The sequence below is a fragment of the Geotrypetes seraphini genome, chromosome 8, assembly GCF_902459505.1.
Source record: "Geotrypetes seraphini chromosome 8, aGeoSer1.1, whole genome shotgun sequence".
Taxonomy (NCBI): domain Eukaryota; kingdom Metazoa; phylum Chordata; class Amphibia; order Gymnophiona; family Dermophiidae; genus Geotrypetes; species Geotrypetes seraphini.
In genome coordinates, this window is record NC_047091.1 from 110,959,665 (window position 1) to 110,986,221 (window position 26,557).

The following is a 26,557-nucleotide window of genomic DNA, read 5'->3' on the forward strand; positions in this document are numbered from 1 at the left end:
TTACTGAGATCCCAAACAGAAAAACGGCTGGTCCTGCCACCAGGCCGCTCACTCACATCTGAGACAGCCCGAAGACGCTCATATTCTCATTACATACCCAGAATGTGGCACATCATCCCCCCATCCATTAGATCACTAGACAGTCTTTGGAACATCAGAAAAGCCATGAAAACCTTCCTCTTTACAAGCCCAGCTCCTTGACAACCCATGTCTACACCCCGGACGGATGGAATTTCAAAGACACCACCTAATATACCAAACGGAATCTCGCTAAAACTCGCATACCACAAATATTACCTGAATTACTACCACATTCTCTGATAACAAAGATGCAACCACCTGCAAAGAAAAGCTATTTCACTTCCAAGTATTTGCACTGAAAATGCTGCAATTTAAATCACCCTATGTCCATTAAGTCTGTATTTGTAAGTCTGCATGTTATGTCTATACTGTAATTGCTGTAATCTAAACTCCTTTGTCCATTATGTAGATGCTGTAAAGTCTATATGTCTCACTAAAATTTGTCCTACCCATACTATGAATGTACTCCTGTAACCCGTTCTAGACTACTTTGGGAGGACGGTCTAAATAAATCCAGGGCAAGCAGAGGCTTCCCAATGTCTTAATAACAGACTATGGACTTTTCCTCCAGGAATTTGTCCAAACCTTTCTTAAAACCAGCTATGCTATCCGCTTTTACCACAATCTCTGGCAGATAATAGATTTTATTCAGTGGAGGAAGCTCTCCCCAATGGAGTTTCAATTCTTCCAGTAGATATTTCTTAAAAGGTGATGCTGTGTTTTTATTGCATTTATTTTTGTAGGTGAAGCAGTTACGCTTAGAGCGGGAGCGAGAGAAGGCCATGCGTGAGCAGGAGTTGGAGATGCTACAGCGAGAGAAAGAGGCAGAGCACTTTAAAACCTGGGAGGAACAGGAGGATAACTTCCACCTGCAGCAGGCCAAGTTGCGGTAGGTGTGCTAGAAGAGATTACTGAGGCAAGATATGATAGAGTGGAGATAAAATGCTGAGTAGAGTGGAGTGGGTAGACGTGAATCACATGTTAACTCTTTCCAAAAATATAAGGACTAGGGGGCACACAATGAAACTACTGAATAGGAGAAAATATTTCCTTTTTTTTTTTTTTAAATCTTTATTCATTTTCAAATTGAACAACAAGTGCACAAAAATACATTATACAAGTAATTTCAAAATATCACTATATACCCCACTGGAGTTGCCATCCAACATATTACTAATAACTGGAAAGATCATAGTAGGCTCAATTTTAATTTTTGGTGGAATTCAGTATGTCACATATATAGAATGGAAAGGTCAATAGCGGTACAGAATGGAAATTATTAAAATTTGGGAGCCATTAACGTCCTTTTGTCATGATTGATGACATTTTTCTATTAATTTTCTATTAATTATGTATGATTTAGGTTTGGGTGGGGGTTGGGTTTCCAATATGTGAAAATATAATGATTAAAGGGATTTGAGGGTGGGAGGGGGAGGGTTATATTTCTAATTATAAGATATAATGATAAGATGAACAAGTGCTCAGATTAATTTTGTTTATTGTATATTTTTGTACACTTGATGAAAGTTTTAAAATGAATAAAGAATTTAAAAAAAAAACACAAAATATCACTATAAAATCTAACACATAAAAATCTAGTAATGTAATAACCCCCACCCACCCACCCTTCATCACATTTTCAACCGAAATAAAATATATATGTGTTCTATAACGTATTATAACATATTTTATAAAATTATTCCCAACTCCCCCCCTCCCCCCTGAGTGTGCTATATATAACTAAGAAAGAAAAGGAAAAGAAAAGAATTGATGACTATTCATCACAATATTTTGCCAATGGTCCCCATAGCTTTATAAAGCTATTATATGTCCCTTTTTGCACTGCTATTGCTCTTTCCATCTTATAAATATGGTATAATGAATTCCACCAGAATGTGTAATTAAAGTTCTTGTAATTTTTTCCAATTGGTAATATTTTGAATGGCAACTCCCGTCATGACTAATAAAAGTTTGTTGTTATATGATGATATTTGACTCTTCTTCCTCATTGCCATACCGAATAAAACAGTATCATAGGAAAGTGCAACATGATTTTCCAATAATTAATTTACTTGAGACCAAATTGAATTCCAAAATATCTTAATATAGGGACAATAATAAAGCAGATGATCTAATGTCCCAGGTTCTAGATTACAGTGCCAACATTTATTGGACTTGGAACTATCTAATTTTTGTAAACGAACAAGGGTCCAAAACGCTCTATGTAACAAAAAGAACCAAGTTTGCCTCATAGAGGCTGACACTGTACTTCTCATCCTCCAAGACCAAATTTGTGGCCATTGAGATGTAGAAATCTGATGCTTAATCTCAATGCTCCAAATGTCTCTAAGACCACATTTTGGTTTTTTATTCAAGTATCCAGATAATAATTTGAGAAAATATTTCCTAACTCAAGGTGTAATTAAATTCCTGGAATTCATTTCTAGAGAATGTAAAAGCAGTTGGGGGAAGTTCTGTATAGGATGCCAGTCTCAGCAGCCGTCTAAAAAGTGGCTGAGAATCGTACGTTGGTGTCCTATACAGAATCGCATCTGCCCTAAGGGACAGACACCCAACCTCGCCTGACCATCCTGATTCTCTAACTGGCACCCATGTCACAAGCACCGGTTAGAAAATAGCGCCTGATCCCTTGCCATCAGCTGATCACAGCACTTTTGGTGCACTCCCTAGATTTATTTTAATATTATTCACTTTTGATATTTAAGATTTCCTTATCACAGACTCTCACATCACTGATTTTTGTCATTCAAGTTGTTTATGATCACACCCCTACGGGTGTCATTAGCAACCTTTTGACGCTCATCTCTCTTATTCTTTCCTCAAAGCATTCACTTTATGTCTTTTCATATATTTCTCAATAGGACCCCTGATGAAGGTTAACCGAAACATGGACCATGTTGGGTCCAACCCTATGATACAACTGGTTTTGGATTAATTCGTTTAATGTATTTACGTGCAGTGACACCCAGAGGCTACAGTTCCACTTTGTTTTGTTTTTGGAGTTCCATAGATCAGCTTTTTGCAGAAAACAACCATGAAGTTACAGAGAACTAGTGGTTGTTTTTAGTGTTCTAATCATTGCGCAAAAGTGTGTTAAAAGTCCGAATGTATAAAAAACAAATTATGAACGTGGCCAGGGTTCTGCATATGTTTGTGAGATAAGTTTATTTGCGTTCATAATTTGTTTTTGTTGCATTGGGACATTTAGCATACTTTTGTGCAATGATTTAGAACACTAAAAATGACCACTAGTTCTTTGTAAATTCATGTTGTTTTCTGCAAAATGTTGATCTATGAGCACATTTAATAATTTAAAAACTTTTACCTTTGTATTGGGAGATACTATGTGACTGCTTATTGGTTTGTGGGATTTTTGTTTTTTGGCAATATAGTTATACCTGGGATAGCAGCATAAAATCTGTTTTACTTTTCTGGGTTCTTGCCAGGTACTTGTGATTCATTTTGGCCATTGTTGGATACTGGGCTTGATGAACCTTTGGTTTGTCCCAGTATGGCAGTGCTTATGTTCCTTTGGTTGCATGTCTTTCCTTGTGTGTCCTAGCACTCTTCACTCTTAATATGGAAATACTTGAATTTATGGTTGGTGACATGCACAGAGATCTTGAAATCTTTGATCTGTTCTCATTCAGATCCAAGATCCGAATTCGGGATGGCCGGGCGAAGCCCATTGATTTGCTAGCTAAATACATCAGTGCGGAGGATGATGATCTGGCTGTGGAAATGCATGAACCATACACCTTCCTGAATGGGCTCACAGTGTCTGACCTGGAAGATCTACTGGAAGATATTCAGGTACATTTCCTTTTTGACTTTGCTGATGTTTTCACACTGTGGAGCTGGCTGTTGGGGGCCATGCTGGCCCTATCTTCTTTACTCCTTGTTTTCCTGGCTGTAGACACACTTCCTGATAAGACACATTTTAGATCTCATCCATTCTTGGAGTATGCCTTATCTCAAGCTCACTGAAACTTCTGTTTTCAGATCTATATGGAGTTGGAGCAAGGCAAGAATGTGGACTTCTGGCGGGATATGACTACCATCACAGAAGAGGAAATTGCTAAACTTCGCAAGCTGCAGAGTTCTGGAAAAGGACCAGGTAAAAGGGTTTTAGTGATGTGACATCTCCCTGGAAGAGAGAGAAATCTCTTGTCTGTTGTCCTTTTTCTGCCTGTCTCTGAGGACTTTTTTAGCCCTGTTAGAAACGCTCACAGGTATATACCAGTATTAATGCAAGAGACCCCAATGAAGCAGTACAGGAGTTTACTGTTGCGCTCCTTGCAAGAAGGGTGTCCAACAAAGGCAGGCACACCCTTCCCTTTTTCAGCATCAGCTTATATATTTTCTGAACATAATTTTCCTGTCCATCAAATCCTATCCACTTGTCTCATTGGGGAAGACAAAAGTGGCTCACAACCTATCCCCTCACCCCAAGTATCCCACGTGCTAAGGACCCCCCACTCTTTCCTTACATTCTACAAGAATTGGGTCAGCATGCCCCCTCCTTTCAATAGCTCTGATGCCCAACTCCCTTATCTTTGTTCTGCAGACCTTCACCTCCTCCCTTCTGTCCACTATCAGCAACTTGCTGACTCATAGTTCAACTGCCAGTGTTATCCATGGTTCCCCCTTTTTCATGTTACACTATAATGTTAAAAAGTAAAGAAAACACGTTTTGTTCTTCTATTCAAGCTCTTAAGAATACAGATGCATCCTATTGTATTTCTATACTATTGCCTCCTGAGGTCTCTGATCTCTGTATTTCCTCTGAATATCTACTTATTGTATTTCGCTGAATGTCCAGCACTCTTGATTGTAAACCGCCTAGAAGTCGCAAGATTGTGGCGATATAGAAGAATAATGTTATTATTATTATTATTATCTTTGTAATCCACTAAGCATATGCAACCCCATTACCTCTGATTACCTTAATCTCCTAACCAATGAATCACCATATAAATCAACATTTTTCAGCAAGTTAGCCCTAACATATTCTGGCAATATATATCCATATAATGCCTGTAACCATATAAAATCTACAAGTCCTTGTTCCTGATATTACCCTACGTGCACCAATTAATATATCAATGAATTTGTGTATGTGTGCGTTATCTTCCCTAAATTGTGTTAATACCTTTGTCTCACTGTCTCTTTATATTATTACATCCTGCAATAACACCAAGCAAATGTTTGATAAATAATATATGAGTACTAGTGTTTAAGCCCGTTAGATTAACGGGTGCTAGATGTCTCCTGCTTTTGAACTTGGGCAGGGGCAGAGGCAGAGCCGGGGCGGGAGGGAGTGACGGTGGGAGAGCAATTTCAAAGCCTCAGCAGCGGCGGCTCCTTGACCAATCCGCGCTTACAACGTCCCCACACTTGCGGTCTGGCTGGCTCCCCCACCAAAGCCCTTCGCAGCGGCAGCCCCTCCCGCATCCGTCCCCACGTCCCAAGCCTCTCCGAAGACCGGCTCCCACGAAAATGGTACCCCTCTGTCCAAAGCCGTGGCAGCAGCCTCCCTCAAGACACATTTCAAATCTGACATATTGTAATCACAAAACAGAAAATAAAATTATTTTTCTTACCTTTTGTTGTCTGGTCATTATTCATATCATGTAGGGGTCCCAGGCTATGGTTGGCTTTTGATAACTCGCTTGCCAGGGCCCCTTCTTTCTTCTTCCCTCCCTCCATCCCGGCAGCTGAAGACAGGCACCTCCCCCCAGTGGTCTGAGACAGGAGGGAGCAGTTAGGAGAGGGTCTGAGGGCAAAGAGGGGCTCAACAGCGCACAACTACCTTTCCTTCCCTCCCTCCATCAAGTGCAGTGCAGCTCCACCAATGTTAAAAGGAGCCGCGTCGAAATCGGAGGCCTGCCACTGCCGTAGCACATTCCCCTCTGCCTTGGTCCCGCTCCTTCTCTGACATATGGGACCGCGGCAAAGGGAACGTGTTACGGTGGCGGCAGGGCTCCAATTTCAAAGCAGCTCCTTTTAACATAGGCGGAGTTGAACTGAAGGAAAGGAACGGTGGGGCCGGGTGAGGAAGGCCGCCTGCTAGGTAGGGGGACAACAATGGCGCTTATGCTCAAGCCCCTGCCGCAGCTCCTCTCTCGATCCTGGTGCGGTTCGAGAGAGGAGTCGTGGCGGCGGCTTGAACATAAGCGCGATTGTTGTCCCCCTACCTAGCCGCGAGGCTGCGGTGGGGTTTCCATGGCAACCCGATCGCGGATCTCAGTGTAGGGCCGGGTCTGGCGGCGCCGTGTAGGGCGGAGGTGGGACCTCAGCACTGCACCGCCGGGCGGCTCACGCCGCCGGCCCCCAGGAGCTCGAGGCCGGTTGCGGACATGCCTGGCGTGGCATAGTGCAGGAGGAGTGATCGGTGGCGCGAGGTAGAGAGCAGGTGATGACAGTGATTGGTGGCGCAAGGTGGAGAGTAGGTGATGACGTAAAATGCGCGCATGCGCACTAAAAAAAACGGGACAGCTCAGGGAACACGTTTTTTTTAGTGCGCATGCGCGGCCTAGCATTTTATTATATTAGATATACACTCTTATATTATAAAGTAATTTTGGTTATATTTCTCACAACCCCCTCTATGCTATGCTCTCATTTTCACTGGCCACTTGTTTCATTTTGTGACTTGGTTAAACATCTGGAAGTGAATTATGTTATCATTCTGGCTGTGGGAGAGGGAAGTAGTTTCATTACATGATGACTAAGGGAAGGGAAATACAAGTGCCTATATACCTTAAAATGTATATTCATTTTACAGCTGCTTGATATCAATATAAATGTGCATGTATACTTGTATGAATATACTTTATAAAATATATATTATATCCCCCCAGCTCTGCCCAAATTATGCCTCCTGAGTTTATCTATATTCAGATATAAAATAAGCATACACAAACTGCTTTATAGAATTGCCCCTTTAAAAAGTTGGGGCCGTCCAGATGTAGCTAGATAAACTGAAGAATTACACTTGCATAATTCTCTCTTTCTTTGTAAACTACCTGCCTAGATGTGTCTGGAAGGAACAAAGGCTGGTATGCTTAGCCCTTCAAAAAACTATTGCTGCTGGATTGAAATAAGCATTTTTTTGGCATAAATATTTCTAGATGGAATTAAAGCAAAACTTAAATAGGCTTAGCACTTTAAACAAGGCATAGAGAGGTGCAGCTTGCACAGATCATCAAGTTTGTCTTTGGCTGCCTTGTTGAGCACAGTGGATGGATCACTCGGGACTGGAGGTGAGAAGTGGCCTAATGGTACAGCTGCTGCCTCTGCACCCAGAAGTTGTGGTATGGAACCCCAGGGCTGCTCCTTATGACTCTGGGCAAGCCACTTAATCCTCTCTTGCCCCAGGTACAAAATAAGTATATGTGTAAACTGCTTTGAGTGTGGTTGTGTAACTACAAAAAGGCAGTATACAAGTCCCAATCATTTTCCCCTTTATCTGCTGGCATTCTTATGTTACCAAGATTCCAGTGTGCAGCTGGTTCTGCTGCCACTAGGTGGCATGTGTTCATTAACCAAGTCCACCTTCATTGGCTTTGGACCAACAAAACAATTAACCCCCCGCTCCACGCTAAGTGGGTCATTTGCATATTCTCTTTGCTAAGTGTACTACTCTCTCAGATTGATAAGTAATAGCATAAAATGGCACCATAGAGTGTTGCAGAAAAGCTTCCTGTATACTAGAAAATCTCTTGGAAAAGTACATTTGTTTTTTAGGATTTGTAAATTGGCCAGATTCTGCTTTATGCCAGTAGAATAGAACTCTGTCATCCCTGTGGCAGCTCAGCGGAAATCATTTATTAAATCTAGAGGTGAGAGGGGATGTGATTCTCTGCAAGCAACCTTTGAATGGTCAGAAGTGATTTGGCATTAATGTAGACATGAGTATTGTTTGAAGAGGTCTGATGGCTGACCCTTCCTTCCAAGGAGGCTGGTTTTAGGAGTTGCATCTTTTGAGCTAGGGAAGCATGGCCAGGGGTTTGTTTTTAGTATAATTGCTTCTATCTCTCCTCTCCCTCATAACTAATAGTTATTTTGTGCTGTCTCTGGCTGAGTAGGAGAGAGGCGAGAAGGAGTCAATGCTTCAGTCAGCTCAGACGTGCAGTCTGTCTTCAAAGGGAAAACATACATTCAGCTGCAGGTCATCTATCAAGGCATTGAGAGCAAGATCCGAGCTGGAGGCCCCAACCTGGATATTGGGTACTGGGAGAGCCTGCTGCAGCAGCTCAAAGCTTACATGGCCAGGGCAAGGTGAGCTGCAGTGACTGGTGAGGCATTCCTAGAGGTGGTGGAAGAGTTGGAGTAACTTTCTTTCTGTCTGCAGGCTGCGCGAGAGGCACCAAGATGTCCTGCGTCAGAAGCTGTACAAGTTGAAACAGGAACAAGGAGTAGAGAGTGAGCCGCTTTTCCCCATCATCAAGAAGGAGCCACAGTCCCCCAGCAATAGGTATGTGCTGATATATTCACCTACAGTGATGGCTCTAACTTGGTGGTTCGTAAAGTGTGGGCTGTGACCCCCAAATGGGGGTCAAGATCTTCATTTGAAGTCACGATTACAGTAGTAAAACAAATAAATGCCTTAGAAGGAAGTTTAAATACCTATGTGGCGTAAATGCGCATAAGTCAAGTCTCTTTCATTTGAAAGAAAGCACTGGAATGAGAGGGTATAGGATGAAGTTAAGAGGTGATAGGCTCTGGAGTAATCTAAGGAAATACTTTTTCACAGAAAGGGTGGTAGATGCATGGAACAGTCTCCCGGAAGAGGTGGTGGAGATATAGACTGTGTCTGAATTCAAGAAAGTGTGGGATAGGCACGTGGGATCTCCTAGAGAGAGGAAGAGATAATGGTTACTGTGGATGAATAGACTAGATTGGCCCATTTGGCCTTTCTCTGCCACCATGTTTCTATGTTATCTTAAATGAGGCATCCTTGTTGACAGTGTCTTTGGTTTTGTTGCACTTGATGGGTTTGTGATCTCAGTACCACTTAGACAGCCTGTGTAACTAATCCACATATTTTGCTTTAGGTCTGAACCAGAGGAGAGTGCAGTGGAACAGCCTGGTCCATCAACAGCCGGAGCCTTGGAGGAGACAGAGGGAGAGCCTGAGCCAAAAGCAGAAGGAGGGGAGGCTGTGCTGATGGAGGAAGACCTTATCCAGCAGAGCCTGGATGACTATGACGCAGGGAAGTACAGCCCCAGATTGATGACCACCCAGGAGTTGCCCTTTGATGCCCATGTGGTGGACTTTGAAGAGGATCTTCAGAGGCTTCTCTTGTGCAGACAGCAGCTGCAGGTCACAGGTACAGTGGGTTGAGGGCTTCAGCACAAACTGATCTCACTGACCAAAACCAGCCATGTAGTCTTTTTTAGATATACAGTATTCTTTAGCACTCTCCAGACCAGTAGAGGTTAACTTTACGAATGGGTATATATCTAATCATGACCAGCAGGTGGAGACTGAAAACAAAACTTTGGGACAGTATATCCTAGCCCCTCCTCTCTATTTCCCTCAGTCTTCTTTCAGTCTCCAGCAGGTGTTGAGTGATCTGTACCCATCTCCCTTGGTAGGGCTGTTGGAATTTGTTTAGGGGGTTTATTGTCCCTGTTTTTAGCCGGACGGAGCTTGGGCGGACTCTGTTTGGGGGTTCGTCCGACCTCGGGGGTGTCAAACCCGGCGGGTCACGAGCGGGGTCCCTCCCCCCACTTCCTCCACCTCCCCACATTTTTTTAGAGGAGCCTCAGCAGTAAGCCTTGCCCCCTAAATCAAGCAAGGCATATTGCTTTGAGAGCCTGTGGAGTCTGTTCTGTAAAAAAAAAAATAAAATCCTGAGGTAGTGCTGGTCTGGAGGGTTGTATCCCTTTAAGAAAACTGTATTTTACTGTATTTTTTCAACTAACCGGCACTTTTTTGCAGCTAGGTCGCGTATGGAGCAATGAGCACTTCTAAAGGGAAAAAGTGCTCATTGTGCTCCAGACGCGAGGCACTCGCGGCCGGCCTGTGCAAGCGGTGTTCAGGCCGGTGCGGTGGAGGAGCTCCGTCGGCAGCGGCTGCAGGCGCCCAGAGCTCCCCGCCGATGGTGCCTCGCGAGTCGGCAGGGAACGGTGGGGAAGCCCGGTCTTCTCCGTCCGCCCACGGAGGGATTCCCCAAACCGCCGTCGGTCGGGTTTTAGAGGATTCCCTCTCAGCTGATTTTTTGACAGCTGATGCCGGCTTGCCTGCTTTAGCGGCTGAGGAGCTTTTTTGGCGGGAAAACCGCCATCTTCTCTGTCTGGCCCCTCCATTTTGTCTTCCACCTCAGGTGACCTTCCCCCTGTTTTGACTATGCAGGGGCAAGGTTCTGCTGGGTCCCCTGCTGTGGCAGGGAGTCCCTTGGGACCCTCGGGGGGTTTTTCTCCTGAATTTTTCTTTTCTTTATGCAGAGCCTATTTTCAGGCGGCTGGGGGTCCCGGTTGCGCCCAGGGGGTTTCGGGGGGTGGGTTTTCCTCCGCGCTCCCTGCGGCTTTGCCTCTTTCGTCTGGCGTGACGTCCCCTCCGCCGCCTCCCTTGTCCAAGCGTCCGCGGGTGTCGTGGGACGAGAATTTGTGGTCGGAGGAACGGGTCGGTCTGGAGGAGGACCTGGACCCTTCTGAGGAGTTCCAGGACTCTCTGGAGGGGACGGAAGCTGGCGGCGGGTTGTCGGATTTCCCGTTCTCCAGTGACGAGGCGTCCGTGGTGCGCCTTTTTCAGAAAGATGAGCTGCCTGACCTTATTCAGCAGGTTTCTTCGGTTTTGCGTTTTGAGGACGCGCCGCCGGAGACTCCGCGTGTGGGGGACCCCCTGTTACGGGGGATCCGTTCCGTTTCCCGCTCTTTTCCTATGCATCAGGATATTCGGGATATTATTCTGGAGCAGTGGAAAACGCCGGAGACGCCGTTTCGGCTGGCGCGCAGCATGGCTCGCCTGTATCCCATTCCTGAAGGGGATCGGGCTACGTTAGCTTCGCCAGTCGTGGATGCGGTGGTCTCGGCAATTTCCAAGCGGCATACCATGCCTGTTGAGGGCGGTTCTGCCTTGCGGGACCCTGAGGAGCGCAAATTGGAGAGCATCCTTAAGCAAAATTTTCAGGTCTCTGCCTTTGGGGTCCAGGCGGCTATTTGTGGGGGACTGGTCGCTCGCGCCGTGTTTCGGTGGGCGGAGCGGGTCTTGGATCGAGAGTCTGACGACTGGTCTCTGGTGGATCAGGAGGTAGCGAAGATTGAGATGGCGGCCTCATTCCTCTCAGATGCTCTATATGACTTGGTGCGGATCTCGGCTAAGTCTATGGCTTTTGGCGTGGCCGCAAGGCGTGTGTTGTGGCTGCGCGCTTGGGCGGCGGATGCTGCGTCCAAAGCTAAGCTTACTAAATTTCCCTTTCGGGGGTCGTTTTTGTTTGGAGAGGACTTGGATAAGTTGATTCAGACTCTGTCGGACTCGAAAGTTCCCCGTCTGCCGGAGGACCGTGCCCGCCCGGCGTCTCGGGGGGGTGCGGCCCGGGGGCGTTTGCGGGATTTTCGCAAGTATCGCCCTGGGCGTGGGGCTGCTTCTTTCCAGTCTCCGGGATTTTCCCGGGGTCGGTTCTTCCAGCGCATGCAGCCCTTTCGGGGGGCCCGTCGGGGGGCAGGGAATCCCTCCGCCGGTTCCCCCGCTTCCCGTCCTGCACAATGACGCCTTGCCGGCGCCCCCTTTGGTTCCGGTGGGGGCCCGGCTGCGCGAATTTTTCCCCAAATGGGCCGAGATCACGTCCGATCAGTGGGTCCTGGAGGTGGTGCGGGACGGTTATGCCCTGGAGTTCGCCCGCTCTCTGCCGGATTTTTTCCTCGCTTCTCCATGTCAGACTCCGGGGAAGACGCAGGCTTTTCGCCAGACCCTTCAGCGCTTGCTAGATCTCAGGGCAGTTGTTCCGGTGCCCCCTCCGGAGTGGGGCACGGGCAGGTACTCCATTTGTCTTATTGCTGCCCCTCAAATTATAACTATCTTTTCAACCACCGCCATAACCGAAAAGGCGGTGGGTTAGCAGTTATTTTTCAAAATAACTTGCTAAACCTCTACGATCATTCTGCCAAAGATGCCACTATTGAATACTTACATATTAAATGTACCTCTAATAATAAACTTGATTTTTTATTACTTTATGTGCCCCCTCCCTTAGGTCAAAACAAATTCGCTCTTCTTCAAGACATCCTGACAGACTTTTGTGCATCAACTACCATCCCTTTCATTTTAGGAGACTTCAATATTCACTTTGATAGCATTGCAGATTCATATACTAAAGATCTATTAAACACTTTACTTCCACTGAATTTATACCCAAAAATTGATGAACCAACACACAACGCTAATCACACAATTGACATGATCTTTACTCCTCAATCTCATTATCTCAATTTTTCCAATCTAACTATTACTCCTGTTCCTTGGTCAGATCACTATTTCATTTCTTTTTCTATGACATTAAGTAAATTAAGGGTACCCCAATTACCACCTAAACAAAAAACCGTTTCTTACCGAGACTATTCAAAACTGGATAACATAGACATTACTTCTACAATGGATTCATCTATTCTTACTCCTTCTTCTATTTCTTTAGATAACATCTTAAATACTTGGAATCAATCATTGTTATCTATGTTAGATAACAATGCCCCTTTGATTACTAAATCCGTTTCAACTCGAAAAATGTCAAATCCCTGGTTTTCAAGTGAACTACACATGATAAAACGTCAATTACGCTCATTGGAAAGAAAATGGAGAAATAACAAAACTGAAGCAAATCTCCAAATTTATAAGGATACTATTATATATTACAAGGATAAAATCAATAATGCAAAAAAGACATATTATTCTAACAAAATTGACAAAGCCAAAAATTCTTCTTCACTTTTCAATATTTTAAAAACAATAGATTCAAAAAATAATATAAACACTACCAATCTTAATTCTACATTAACAGCACAAGATCTCTCTAACGCCTTCACACAAAAAATCAGTAACATTCGTAATTCCTTCACCACAATTACAAATAATAATACATCTAACATAGACCAAATCAAATCCGTTCCTATAGCAAGATGCTCAAACTTTAAAATCCCTTCCATTACAGACATAGAATCTTTGCTTCAACATATTAACCTAAAAAACTCTGGATCCGAGATCATTCCACCTTATTATTTAAAAAAACATATCTCTCATTTTGGACAATTCATTCAATCAATAATTCAAAAGAGTCTAATGACAGCAACTGTTCCCCTTATTTGGAAAACTGCAACTATCATTCCTATTATTAAAGATCACAATACCAGTATAAATGATCCAACAAATTATCGGCCAATAGCAAATTTGCCTTTTTTGGGAAAACTTACAGAGAAACTTATATTTAATCAGCTCTCAGATTTCATAGAGAATACCAATGCACTCCATCCAAATCAAACAGGGTTCAGAAAATTCCATAACACAGAATACTCTCTAATAGGCTTAATTACAAATATTCAATACCATCTGGATCATCACAAATCCGTCATCCTTTTTTCTTTAGATATTTCAGCAGCATTCGACACCATAGATCACGACTTACTGTTACAAAGACTAGAATCCATAGGCATAACTGACAATGTCCTAAAATGGTTTACTTCATATCTCGCTGATCGCACTTCCTCTGTTAAATTTAAAAACGAAACATCTGTATCTCACTCTTCCACATTTGGCATCCCTCAAGGATCCATCTTATCTCCTCTTCTGTTTAATATATTTCTTTCTCCATTGTTAAGCCTTTGCCAATCTATAGGCTTTACCCCATTTGCATACGCTGATGACGTTCAACTTATTTATCCTTTGGATCCTAAATGTGATAATGAAATCAAATCCATTAATCAGAAATTAGAAATAATTCATTCTTGGCTTAACACTAACAAATTGGCACTTAACATAAAGAAGACGAAAGCCGTATTATTTACTTGGAGGAACGATATAACTTTATCAATCCCATTCATTCTTAATAACATCACACTTAATCTAGTTCCATCAGTTAAGATTCTTGGTGTACTAATTGACGAGAAATTCACTTACCACGATCATATTTCTCTCACGGTAAAAAACTGCTTTTATAAATTACGCCGTATTAGATCAATATCCAAATTTCTGACCCCTAAATCTATCACAATACTAATTCATTCATTAGTAATATCGAAACTTGATTACTGCAATTCTCTCTTTCTCAACATATCATTAAAAGAAAAAAGGAGATTACAATTGATTCAAAATACTTCAATAAAATTAATATACAATGCAAAGAAATATGATCATGTTTCCCCGTTGTTAATAGACTCTCATTGGTTACCTATTAGCCATAGAATCACATTTAAAATAATAATACTTATCTTTAAAACTTTAGCATGCGGCGAACCACAATTCATTTCCAGACTTTTGATACCTTATAACACACAACGTTCACTCCGCTCTTCCAATCAGAATCTTCTTTCAGTTCCTTCCCTAAAAATCATCGGTACTAGAAGGGCCGACATCTTTTCGGTGACTGGTCCCCTATGGTGGAATGCCCTTCCCCAATATATTCGTAACGAAAAAGATATTTTAATATTTAAAAAACTTTTAAAATCTTATTTATTTAGAGATGCTTTTAATGTTTAAAGTATAATAAATTTAATATTGCTGAGGTTATTATTTCCCTTACCTACTGTTATTTCCTTATTCTACCCCAAACAAAAATTGTAACTTTCATCTTTTCCTTCCCACTGTATGTTTGTTCAAGTTAAATGTTCTTATGTTAAAATGTCGACCCCTTTGCACTTGATATATTTTTTGTAATGTACATCGCTTAGTGATTATAATAGGCGATTTATCAAATTGTGTTAATAAACTTGATAAACTTGATACTTTGTGGTGCCCAAGAAGGAGGGGACCTTTCGGCCCATCCTCGATTTGAAAGGGGTCAACAGGGCTCTCAAGATTCCCTCTTTCCGTATGGAAACTCTGCGGTCGGTCATTCTGGCGGTTCAGCCGGGGGAGTTTCTCACTTCTCTCGATCTGACGGAGGCCTACTTGCATGTTCCCATTCGGGCCTCTCATCAGCGTTTCCTGCGCTTTGCGATCTTGGGTCGGCACTTTCAGTTCTGTGCGCTTCCCTTTGGGCTGGCCACAGCTCCTCGGACGTTCACCAAGGTGATGGTGGTCGTCGCGGCAGCCTTGCGGTCGGAGGGCATTCTGGTACACCCCTACCTGGACGACTGGTTAATTCGGGCGAAGTCGTTGCAGGAAAGCTCCCGGGTTACTGCTCGGGTGGTGGAGTTTCTCCGGTCGCTGGGCTGGGTGGTCAACCTTTCCAAGAGTCGGTTGGTCCCGGCTCAGCGTCTGGAGTACCTAGGGGTGCTGTTCGACACCTCCTTGGGGAAGGTCTTCCTCCCAGAGGGCCGGGTGAGCAAATTGCAATCTCAGATTCGCCTGCTTTTGGCGTCCCGGTGTCCTCGGGCGCGAGATTTCCTCCAGGTCTTGGGGTCGATGGCGGCGTCCCTGGACGTGGTGAGGTGGGCGCGGGCCCACATGCGTCCTCTCCAGTATGCTCTGCTCCGGAGGTGGTCTCCCCAGAGGCACGGGATGGATGTTCCGGTTCCCCTGCGAGGCTTGGCGCGCTGCAGTCTGCGTTGGTGGCTCCAGACCCCTCACCTAGTTCAGGGGGTGGGTCTGGATCTCCCGCAGTGGACGGTGCTCCTGACGGATGCGAGTCTCCTGGGTTGGGGGGCTCAGAGTTTGGGTCACTCAGCTCAGGGCACCTGGTCCGCGGAGGAGGCCGCCTGGTCGATCAACGTGTTGGAGACCAGAGCGGTCCGTCTGGCGCTGTTGGCTTTCCACTCCCTGTTGCTGGGCAAGTCGGTCAGAGTGCTGTCGGACAATGCCACGGCGGTGGCTTATGTCAATCGTCAGGGGGGCACCAAGAGCACTCAGGTGGCGCAGGAGGCGGCTCTGCTCATGGTTTGGGCGGAATCCCATCTGCTGGACCTCTCGGCCTCTCATATAGCCGGAGTAGAAAATGTTCAGGCAGACTTCCTCAGTCGTCACTTCCTAGATCCAGGAGAGTGGTGTCTCGGCGCCGAGGCGTTTCAGTTGATAGTGCAGGCTTGGGGGCAGCCCCTGATGGACCTGATGGCCACGGGTGGCAACGCCAAAGTGCCCCGCTTCTTCAGTCGTCGCAGGGACGGTCTGGCCGAGGGTCTGGATGCTCTGGTCCAGCAGTGGCCAACGGAGGGGCTGTTGTATGTGTTCCCTCCTTGGCCGCTGGTGGGCAGAGTGCTTCTTCGCATTGTTCACCATCCGGGTTTGGTGGTGCTGGTGGCGCCGGATTGGCCTCGCCGTCCGTGGTATGCGGATCTGGTGAGGCACCTGGTAGCGGATCCTCTTCCTCAGCCTCTCTCGGACGACCTTCTGATGCAGGGTCCCATTCCCATGTTCGACCCGTCTCCCTTCTGTCTTACGGCGTGGCTCTTGAAAGGGGTCGCCTTAGCAAGAAGGGATATTCAGACAAGGTGATCTCTACACTGTTGGGGTCCCGGAGGCTTTCTACCTCTCGGGCTTATGTGCGGGTTTGGCGTCTCTTTGAGGAATGGTGTCGGGCGCGGGGAGTGACCTCTTTTCGCGCTTCTCTGCCTAACATTCTGGAGTTCTTGCAGGATGGCCTGGATAGAGGCCTGGCTTGGTCTTCTCTCCGGGTTCATCTTGCGGCCCTGTCGGCTTTTCGAGGGTTGGTGTCAGGTCAGCGTTTATCGGCTCTTCCTGATGTGATTCGGTTTTTGCGGGCGGCCAAGTTGCTTAGGCCTCCCCTACGGCCCTCGGTTCCCTCTTGGGATCTTAATCTGGTTCTCTCTGTTTTGGTGCGTCCGCCTTTCGAGCCCTTGGACGACTGTTCTTTGAAGGACCTTACTTTGAAGGCGGTCTTTTTGGTGGCCATTACTTCTGCTAGGCGTGTTTCTGAGCTGCAGGCTTTCTCTTGTAGGGCTCCCTTCTTGGAGTTTTCTAGGGAGCGGGTCGTCTTGCGGCCTGTTCCTTCCTTTCTGCCGAAGGTTGTTTCTCCTTTTCATGTCAATCAATCGGTGGTTCTCCCGATCTTGGGTGGTCGGGAGGGCTCTTCTGAGCAACGGCAGCTGCGCAAGTTGGATGTCGGTCGGGTCCTTCGCTCTTATGTGCAGCGGACCCAGGAATTCCGGAAGTCCGATCATCTCTTTGTCCTCCTGGCGGGTCCTCGTCGGGGAGCTGGCGCTTCTAAGGCTACTATTGCGCGCTGGATCAAGGAGACGATTGCTTCCGCTTATCTTCTGAAACAGCAGCCTGTTCCGGAGTTTCTCAAGGCTCATTCCACTCGGGGTCAGGCGGCTTCTTAGGCTGAGTCGTCGCTCGTGCCTCCAGTGGATATTTGTAAGGCTGCGGTTTGGTCCTCCTTGCATTCCTTTGTTCGTCATTATCGGGTTGATGTGCAGGCGCGTCGGGACGCGGTGTTCGGTGAGCGTGTACTGGTATCGGCCCTTCGGGGGTCCCGCCCGTGAGAGGGACTGCTTTGGTACGTCCCATTCGTAAAGTTAACCTCTACTGGTCTGGAGAGTGCTAAAGAAGGAGAAATTAGGTTCTTACCTGCTAATTTACTTTCTTTTAGCTTCTCCAGACCAGTAGAGGTCCCCACCCTGTCTGTTGTTGTTGTTGTTGGGGCTGTTGCGCGGGCAGTTTTTGGTTTTTGCTGCGGATTCTAGTATTTTTCTAGGGCCGGGGAGAATTGAAGAACAGCGGCTGTGGCTCGGCTGGCTTAGCTGGCGAGCTGTGGGGACATTCTTCCTTCGGGAATTTCTCCTCTGCATTTTCCAACAGCATTTTGGGTATGTTATTTGTTACTCCTTTCGGAGTATTGTTTTTTCTCTCTGTTGTTTTCCAGTTCTTGGTTCTGCTTGGCTATTCGGCAGACTGAGGGAAATAGAGAGGAGGGGCTAGGATATACTGTCCCAAAGTTTTGTTTTCAGTCTCCACCTGCTGGTCATGATTAGATATATACCCATTCGTAAAGTTAACCTCTACTGGTCTGGAGAAGCTAAAAGAAAGTAAATTAGCAGGTAAGAACCTAATTTCTCCTTATCTTCTAATTGGCTGAGTATGCCTGAGCAGAAAAACAGATGTATGATGCACATTCCACTGTAACAGCATCACATCTGGATAGGCATTCCCTGTCTCGTTAGTATTGTCACAAAGGCTTGGACAACAACCTGGGAGTCACATTCCAGCAGTATCCAGATGCTCTTATGTTCTGTTTGAAAATGTGGTGGATAATACTAAGGTTATAGCAGACCTTTTTTCTTCTCTTACATTTCACTTCGGCAGATCTGAAAGCTAGCTAGTTTGAAATACTTTCTTTTGAATATCATTGTTGACCTGCAGAAGATAAATTTATATGTCATTTTACGCTCCATAAGACGCACTTTTCACTTTTTTCCCCCCAAAAAGTGGGTGAAAATAAGGGTGTGTCTTATGATGCGAATACCACCCTCCCACCCCCAGTACTTTTTTTTTTTTTTTAAATAACTCCCATTGGTCCAGCGCTGTATTGGCAGGAGCTTTCCACACTCCTGCTCCTCCCTCCCTGGACGGCTGTCCTCTCTTCCGGCAGAGCAGAGCACAAGACTGCCTACCACTAGACCTGCCTTGTACCCTGTCCCGGCCTACCACTATACCACCAGATGGGGTACAGGGCAGGACATTGAGCAGAATTTTTTTTTTCTTGGTATTTCCTCCTCTACAGGGGGGTGCATCCTATGGTCGGATGCGTTCTATAGAACAAAAAATACGATAATAGTTTTTTCCCCATTTGATTTAGAGCCACTTCTTTGCCACTTTCCCTCCTTAGACAATTGGCAACTGAATTCAGTGATTACAAAAAACTGCAGAAGCTGCATTTAGATTTAAATGACCTACTGTTAAATGACATCATTAGTGTCTTGTCTGCCTTTGATGTAGGAACAAGTATCTTGTTTGCTGATCAGACTCCTACAATCTGCAATATCCTTCCATCATGTGCCCAGCTGCTTAAGTATCTTACTGTTACTTCAGCAGATTCATCCATTGTTGCTGGCATCAAGGAATATTTCCAACATTTAATAGACATTTATTTTCATGTTCTTCCACTACACAGTTTAGGTTCTCTTCTACACCCATATCTGAAAGACAATCCAGTTAACTTCCCAGATGATGTTAAAACATATTTGTGATTTATAAACAGTTGTACAGAATATTGTCCCTTCATTATACTTTAGTAAAAAGATTTAAATATAAAATTATAAGTGTTCGAGGCTTGTGCAAATGAGGACAGAGCCCACGGGGATGGGGACAGACTTTGTCCCTGAGACATTCTCTACTATGCATGTTAACATTTCTGGCCATAAGGGAATTTGTTGTCGAGAGAGATGATTAGAAAGGGTCTAGACAAGTTCCTGGAGGAAAAGTCAATAAATTGCTGTTAGCTATGTGGATTTGGGAAATCCACTGTTTATCCCTAAGAGTAAGAAAGAAGGAATGGATCTACTTGTTGAGATCCTGCCGAGAATTTATGATCTGGACTGGCTACTGTCGGGCACAGGATGCTGGGCTCATTGAACTTTTGGTCAGGTCTAATTTAGCACATCTTACATTCTTATCTTGAGTAGGAAGAGTTTTGTTGTTTTGGTTTTTTTAAAAAATACATTTTTATTGAGTGGCACAGAGAACGCATACATAAATGCATCACAATAGATTGTCAATACAAATCAATACAAACAACAGACCTCACAAATGGGGAGGGGCAGTATTTGAACAGCAAACTGAACAAAACAGTTTATACAATACAGGAGTGATGGAAGAGTTTTTAATGGTGTAGATTAGAAAGACATCGTTTAGATCAGTGGTTCCCAACCCTGTCCTGGAGGACCATCAGGCCAGTCAGGTTTTAGGATAGCCCTAATGAATATGCATGAGAGAGATCTGCATATAATGGAGGTGCCAGGCATGCAGATCTGCTCCACGCATATTCATTAGGGCTATCCTGAAAACCCAACTGGCCTGGTGGTCCTCCAGGACAGGGTTGGGAACTACTGGTTGAGATTGTGTTCAGGAACTCTTGCTTCATGTTTTAGGGCCTTTTTATCCTCCATACATTATCTCATTGTCGCCCTAATTCTGCCTCTTCTCCATAGGCGATGCCATTGAGAGTGCTGAAGATATCTTTGTTCGCAAAGCCAAGGAAGGCATGGGTGGGGATGAGGCAAGGTTCAGTGTGGAAGTACCCTTGACAAGCAAAGCTTATCTCTGGGCTGACAAGTACCGACCCAGGAAGCCTCGTTTCTTCAATCGGGTCCACACGGGCTTTGAGTGGAATAAGTACAACCAGACCCACTATGACTTTGACAATCCACCACCGAAAATTGTGCAGGGCTACAAGTTCAACATCTTCTATCCAGACCTGATTGACAAGCGCTCCACACCAGAGTACTTCCTGGAGGTTTGCCATGATAACAAAGATTTTGCTATTCTGCGCTTCCATGCTGGTCCACCTTACGAGGACATTGCCTTTAAGATTGTCAGCCGTGAATGGGAGTACTCCCACCGCCACGGCTTCCGTTGCCAGTTCTCCAATGGCATTTTCCAGCTGTGGTTCCATTTCAAACGCTACCGATACAGGAGATGAGAGCTGCCCACTGTCTGTTCAAGATATCATTCACGCAGTTAATCTAAGCAAGGACTCATCTTCAGATTTTCTGCCCTAGATTGGGTTGGCACCTCTGAGAGTGGTTCAAAACTTTGAATTAACACTGGGTTTCCTTACAGACTTTTTGAACCTTCTTGTCTTTTCAGATGTGCCTGAATTGCCTCTCAGAGAGATTTCCCATGCTGATAAATATTTCGACCTGCACAATATACTGAACGACTTAGATCATTCACACTTGTATTTGCTAATATGTATAAAGTTCTGGGATTGTGAGTACAGTATTTAACATATCAAAAAATTATTTTTCTAGTGCTTTTTAAACCCAGATATGTCTGAAGTCTCGAGTTACTGACCAGACTTGTTTGTATCGGCATTCCTTGATCTGTTTTCATACATTGGAAATCGATGTTTGTCCTGGGTATGGCTGATACGTCTTGGCCCCCAATAGTGTTTTTGCAAAGGTTTCTATAACTTAATTATATCCTCTCTTTCCCCCCACAGCATTGACTCCTGTGTCTGAACTGTTTTGTCTCTGTTGAAAAGGCGTATTTCAAGCTTTCATTTATGCTGGAAGATTTAGGTCATACTCCAGACAAGGGGTGTAATCAAAATCTTACCCAGTGATCAATCTTTTTGCCACTGAACTCTCTTTGCTTAAATAGTATGTCCTCTCGGGACTTTGGAATAGTGTAGCTTGTATTTATATTTAGCTCAGGCCTTTTCAATGGTGGTCAAGATAAGTTACATTCAGGTAGAGATTTCCCTCTCCCTAGAGGCCTCACAGTCTTAAGTTTGTATCCAAGGCAAATTGAAGGTGAAGTGACTTGCCAAGGTCTCAAGGATTTTATTGGGATTTGAACCCTGATCTCACTGGCTCTTATCCTGCAGCTCTAACCACTAGGCTTACTCCCCCATACTCTGTTTTTGCCATCTCTTTGTTTTTTAATAGTCTGAATATTATTGTTGCTTCCTGAGTAAGGCCTCCACGCATTAGATTTTGCATCTGGGCTGTGGCACATTCCGGGGGGAAGGGGGGTCTTTTCTGTTTTCTTTTTCTTTGGCCTTCTAGATTATATGAAACTGGCCTACGATTCTGGGTTCAAACTCCACACTGCTCCTTGTGACCCTGGGCAAGTCGCTTAATCCTCCACTTCCCACCGGGTCAGAAAGGGAAAATGCTTGAGTTCCTATATGTAAACCGCTTTGAATGTGGTTGTGTAACTACAAAAAAAGGCGATATACAAGTCCCTATCCCTTATCCCTTTTTACATATTTCTTATCCCCTTCCAATCTATCCCAGCTATCAGAGTCCTCCCAGAAGATGGTAACATAGATCCTGAACCTAGTCAGTAGGGGGGCATCATGGAGCAATGGCTGGGGTTATGAATGCCCCCCTGCATGCAGCCCAGGGAGTAGAACTCTGAACTGGGAGTTGAACCTGATATCTCAACATGTAGAGCTTTGCCTAATATATTGCATTTGTAAGACGCTGTATGCTGGCTAGGCTAAGACAAGAGCAGCATCAAGTAGACTTGGGCGTGTTTCCATAGTATACAGTGTAGGTCTGTTTTGATCATTTTTGGAATGAGGAGAGATTAAAATTTTCTGTACTTTGCTTTGTTTTTATCTAACTTTCAGTAGGGTTTCCTAGCACCAGGAAGAAGTGAAATAACTTAAAGGTTAGCTGCTGACATCCTTATGATTGCTTAGATCAACGTCAGCAATTTTTATGTCTCACCATTGCAGCACTGCCTTGACAATGTTGCTGTTGGCTACAGAGGAACCAATTTAGTATTAATATGACTAAGTTGGTGTAGCCTGAATGGCTGAACATCTTCTTAAATTGGTGATGTTGCTGGGAAAAGCCAATTTCTCTATCTCCATCTGCTGGTAGGAAGGGGATACAACCGATTCGTACTGACTGGTTCTGCAGGACTAAAGGACATCATTTTATTTTTCAGATATCTGAGGGTCATTCTTTACCCTTCTGTTAATTTTCTGGCCAGCTATAGTTTTGTATATGAGAGATATTAGTTTGCTCCATTACTGTGACATGATCTATGCTAGGATCATTCAGAGCTTGGTTAAGAACATTGTTATTAAGCTATTAGGCTGTATGCTGATATCCAACCTTATGCTTCCCTCTACTTTTTCAACCAGTGCTGACTTCCCATCCTTTACAGATTCCAATTCAAGTTTCTATAATTAACCCTCAAAGCCCTAAATAGCAGTACTCCTCTACACTTGTCTTCTCTGATAAGTCCCTACACCCAGCTCATCTACTGGTTTGCCTGAAATTTTGGCTGATTTGACCAGCTGTCTTGCAAACATATCTTACACCACTAGACATGGTGCCTTTTGTTGTATTGCACCAGCTGCCTGGAATTCTGTCAATTCATCTCTATATGGAATCTTCTTGTAATGGAAATTCCAGGCAGCAGTGAAGACCCACCTTTTCACCCAGTCATTTGAAGGCTCTGGCACCCAATAGGTTCTTGCAGAGTGGGATTGCAAGCCACCGTTCCTTGCTGTCCTCTGAGTGTCTCTCCCTCTGTCCCCTTTAATTTTTAAGATACTATCTTGTAACAGAAACAACAGTTCCATTAAAAATTACAATCTCAGAACATTTAATGTTGAACAATTTTTTTATCGATATGAAAGGACAACAAATACAAAGATGAAAGCACAAAAACCATAATAAACATCAAATTATGTACATCAATAGTGTGCAGCTCTCTTGTGGAGTTTCTGCAGTCCCTGGGCTGGGTGGTCAACCTGTCCAAAAGCCATTTGATTCTGTCTCGGTGCTTAGAGTATCTCAGCATTCTTTTTGACACCCACTTGGAGAGAGTTTTCCTTCTGGAGGCCAGGGTGTTCAAGATGCAGATTCGCTCTCTGATGGATTGCCAATGTCTGCTGGCGCAAGGCTTTCTGCAGGTCTTGAGGTCAATGGCAGCCTGCTTGGAAGTGGTCTGGTGGGCTTGGCCTCGCATGCATCCTCTTCAGTATGCGCTTCTTTGGCGGTGGTCGCCACAGATTCACGATCTGAACTCTCTGGTCCTGCTTCAGGGATTAGTTCATTGCAGCCTGCAGTCTTCCAGTCTGGTTCAGGGAATGAGTCTCGATCAGCCTCAGTGGACAGTGCTTCTCATGGACGCCTGTCTCCTCGGTTGGTGAGCTCAGTGTCTCGATCGCGCGGCTCAGGGCTGCTGGTCACCGGTGGAGGCATGCTGGTTGATCAATGTTCTGGAAACCAGAGCCATTCGGCTAGCATTGGTGGAATTCTAGTCCTTGCTGGAGGGCAAGTCAGTTTGAGTTCTCTCAGACAATGCCACAGTGGTGGCCTATATCAATCGTCAGGGGGGGCACCAAGAGCCAACTGACCTCTTTGCTCATGGAATGGGCAGAGGCTCAACTTCAGGACATCTCAGCTTTTCACATTGCCAGCGTTGACAATGTCCAGGTGGATTTTCTCAGTCATCATGTGCTGTATCCCGGCAAGTGGGGTCTCAGGCTGGAAGCCGTCAAATTGATTGTTCAGTCCTGGGGTCGACCAATCATGGATCTCGTGGCCACGAGTGTCATTGCCAAAGCGCCGAGGTTCTTCAGTCTGCTCAGGGATTGCCAGCCCGAGGGCCTGGATGCTCTGGGGCAAGCTTGGCTGACAGACGGCCTGCTGTATGTCTTTCCTCTGTGGCCTCTGGTGGGCAAAGTTCTTCTTTGGAATGCCCTGCACACAGACAGCATGATTCTGGTGGCTCCGGACTGGGCCAGGTGCTTGTGATATGTGGAGCTGGTTTGTCTGCTAGTAGATCCTCTCCTGCTGCCCCTCTCAACCGATCTTCTGACTCGGGGGCCCATTCCAATGTTTGATCCGGGTCCCTTTTGTCTTATATCTTGGCTCTTGAAAGTGCTCATCTAAAGAAGAAGGGATATTCGGATAAGGTGATCTCCACTCTCTTAGGGTCTCTGAGAATTTCCACCTCTCGGGCTTATGTCCATTTTTGGCGTCTTTTTGAAGAGTGGTGTTCCGCATGTAGCATGGTTCCCCTTCAACCTGCTTTGCCTCACATCCTGAAGGTTCTGCAGGATGGCCTGCAGCAGGGCCTTGCCTGGTCCTCCCTTCTGGTGCAGATTGCCGCTTTGTCTTCCTTTTGCAGTCTCTAGTATGGTAAGCATTTGGCTTCTCCTGATGTGATTCGGTTCTTGAGAGCTGCAAAATTGTTTCAGACTAAAGTTCAAATAACTTAATACAGATTTATACATAAAATAGAACATATACTAATTAACTAAAGTAAACAAAGTAAAACAAAAAGATGAGTGTTATAATGCCCTTGTATCATTCCATGGTGTAGCCACACCTCAAATATCGTATGCAATTCTGGTTACCACATCTAAAAAAGATTTAGCAGAATTAGAAAAGGTACAGAGAAGAGTGATGAGTTTGATAAAGGGGATGAGATGACTTCCCTATGAGGAAAGTAGTGCTGCCTGATTCAGGAAAAAAAATTTTGATTCAATTGAGCCTACTGAATTGGTTTTTTGATTTGATTCAATTCGATTTTCCTGCCCAATTGGGTGTGGTTTTCAAACATCCTGGTGGGTTTATTTTATAGCCTCTTCACCCCTCTTATGGCCTCTTCACCCCCTTTGCCTTCTCCTAACCACACTGGCACTGTGGTGTAAACAAAATAAACAAACAAAAAACACTTTTCCTCTCTCTCTTAAATCCTAGCCCACGTTTGCGGTCTAACACCAGCTCTGGCAGGATACACATTTCAAACCTGACATATTGTAATCACAAAATGGAAAATAAAATTAGTTTTTCTACCTTTTGTTGTCTGGTCATTATTCAAATCTTGTTGGTCCCAGGCTCTGGTTGTCTTCTGATAACTTGCTTGCCAGGGTCTCCTTCTTTCTTCTTTCTCCCTGCTAACCATCCATCTTCCATCTCTGTCCTCCCCTTCCGTTTCCCTTCCCTCCTCCGGAGGTCTGGCATCTTTCTTTTTTTTCGTCTCCATCCACAGATCCACCTTTTCTTAACTACCCTTTCATCCAGCATCTCTCCCTCCTTCCCCACCACCCCAGGGTCCACCATCTCTCCTTTTCTTTTCCCAACTACCCTCCTATCCAGTATCTCTATCTCCCCCTTACACACCATCCCTTGTGTCCAACTTCTCTCCCTTTCTGTTCCCTCCCTAAATCCCATTGTCCATCATCTCTCTCCCTCTCCTCTATTTTCAGACCCATTATTTCTTCCCCCCCCCAAGTCTGGCATATGCACGTCTCTTTGAACACCCCTTCCATACCTCTGTGTATTTCTACACCAGGGCCCCCCTCCCCTGAAGGCCTGTACCCCCATCCCTGAAAGCCTGTCCCCTCCCCATCCCTGAAGACCTATGCCACCATCCCTGGCCTGTCCCCCCCTTAAAGGCCTGTTCACTCCTTAAAGGCCTGCACCCCCCCCCCCCAAGGCCTGTCCCACCCCCTGAAGGACTGCCCCCCTCCCCCCGAAGGCCTGCCTGTCCCCCCTGAAGGCCTATGCCACCATCCCTGGCCTGTTCCCCCATTGAATGACTAGTTTAGCTGCAGGCAGATTACCTTCTGGGCAGAGTAGTGAGGATGTAGAAGGATTGCAAAGACCTGCAATGTGACATAAACACGCTCGAGAAATGGGCTACG

General features: G+C 45.1%; 1 protein-coding gene across 2 annotated transcripts in view; it reads left to right on the plus strand.

Annotated features, from left to right (window-relative positions):
- The window catches only part of CACTIN (cactin, spliceosome C complex subunit), a 41,870-nt gene extending 19,886 nt beyond the window's left edge, over positions 1-21,984 (plus strand). For both annotated transcript variants that reach the window (XM_033956077.1, XM_033956078.1), the window contains exons 5-11: positions 825-970; positions 3,753-3,915; positions 4,105-4,219; positions 8,193-8,385; positions 8,459-8,581; positions 9,162-9,436; positions 20,364-21,984. In XM_033956077.1, the coding sequence (XP_033811968.1) occupies positions 825-970; positions 3,753-3,915; positions 4,105-4,219; positions 8,193-8,385; positions 8,459-8,581; positions 9,162-9,436; positions 20,364-20,854 (1,506 nt within the window). In that variant the 3' untranslated portion in view covers positions 20,855-21,984. The remainder of the gene's footprint in view (positions 1-824; positions 971-3,752; positions 3,916-4,104; positions 4,220-8,192; positions 8,386-8,458; positions 8,582-9,161; positions 9,437-20,363) is intronic.
- The last annotated feature ends 4,573 nt before the right edge of the window (positions 21,985-26,557 follow it).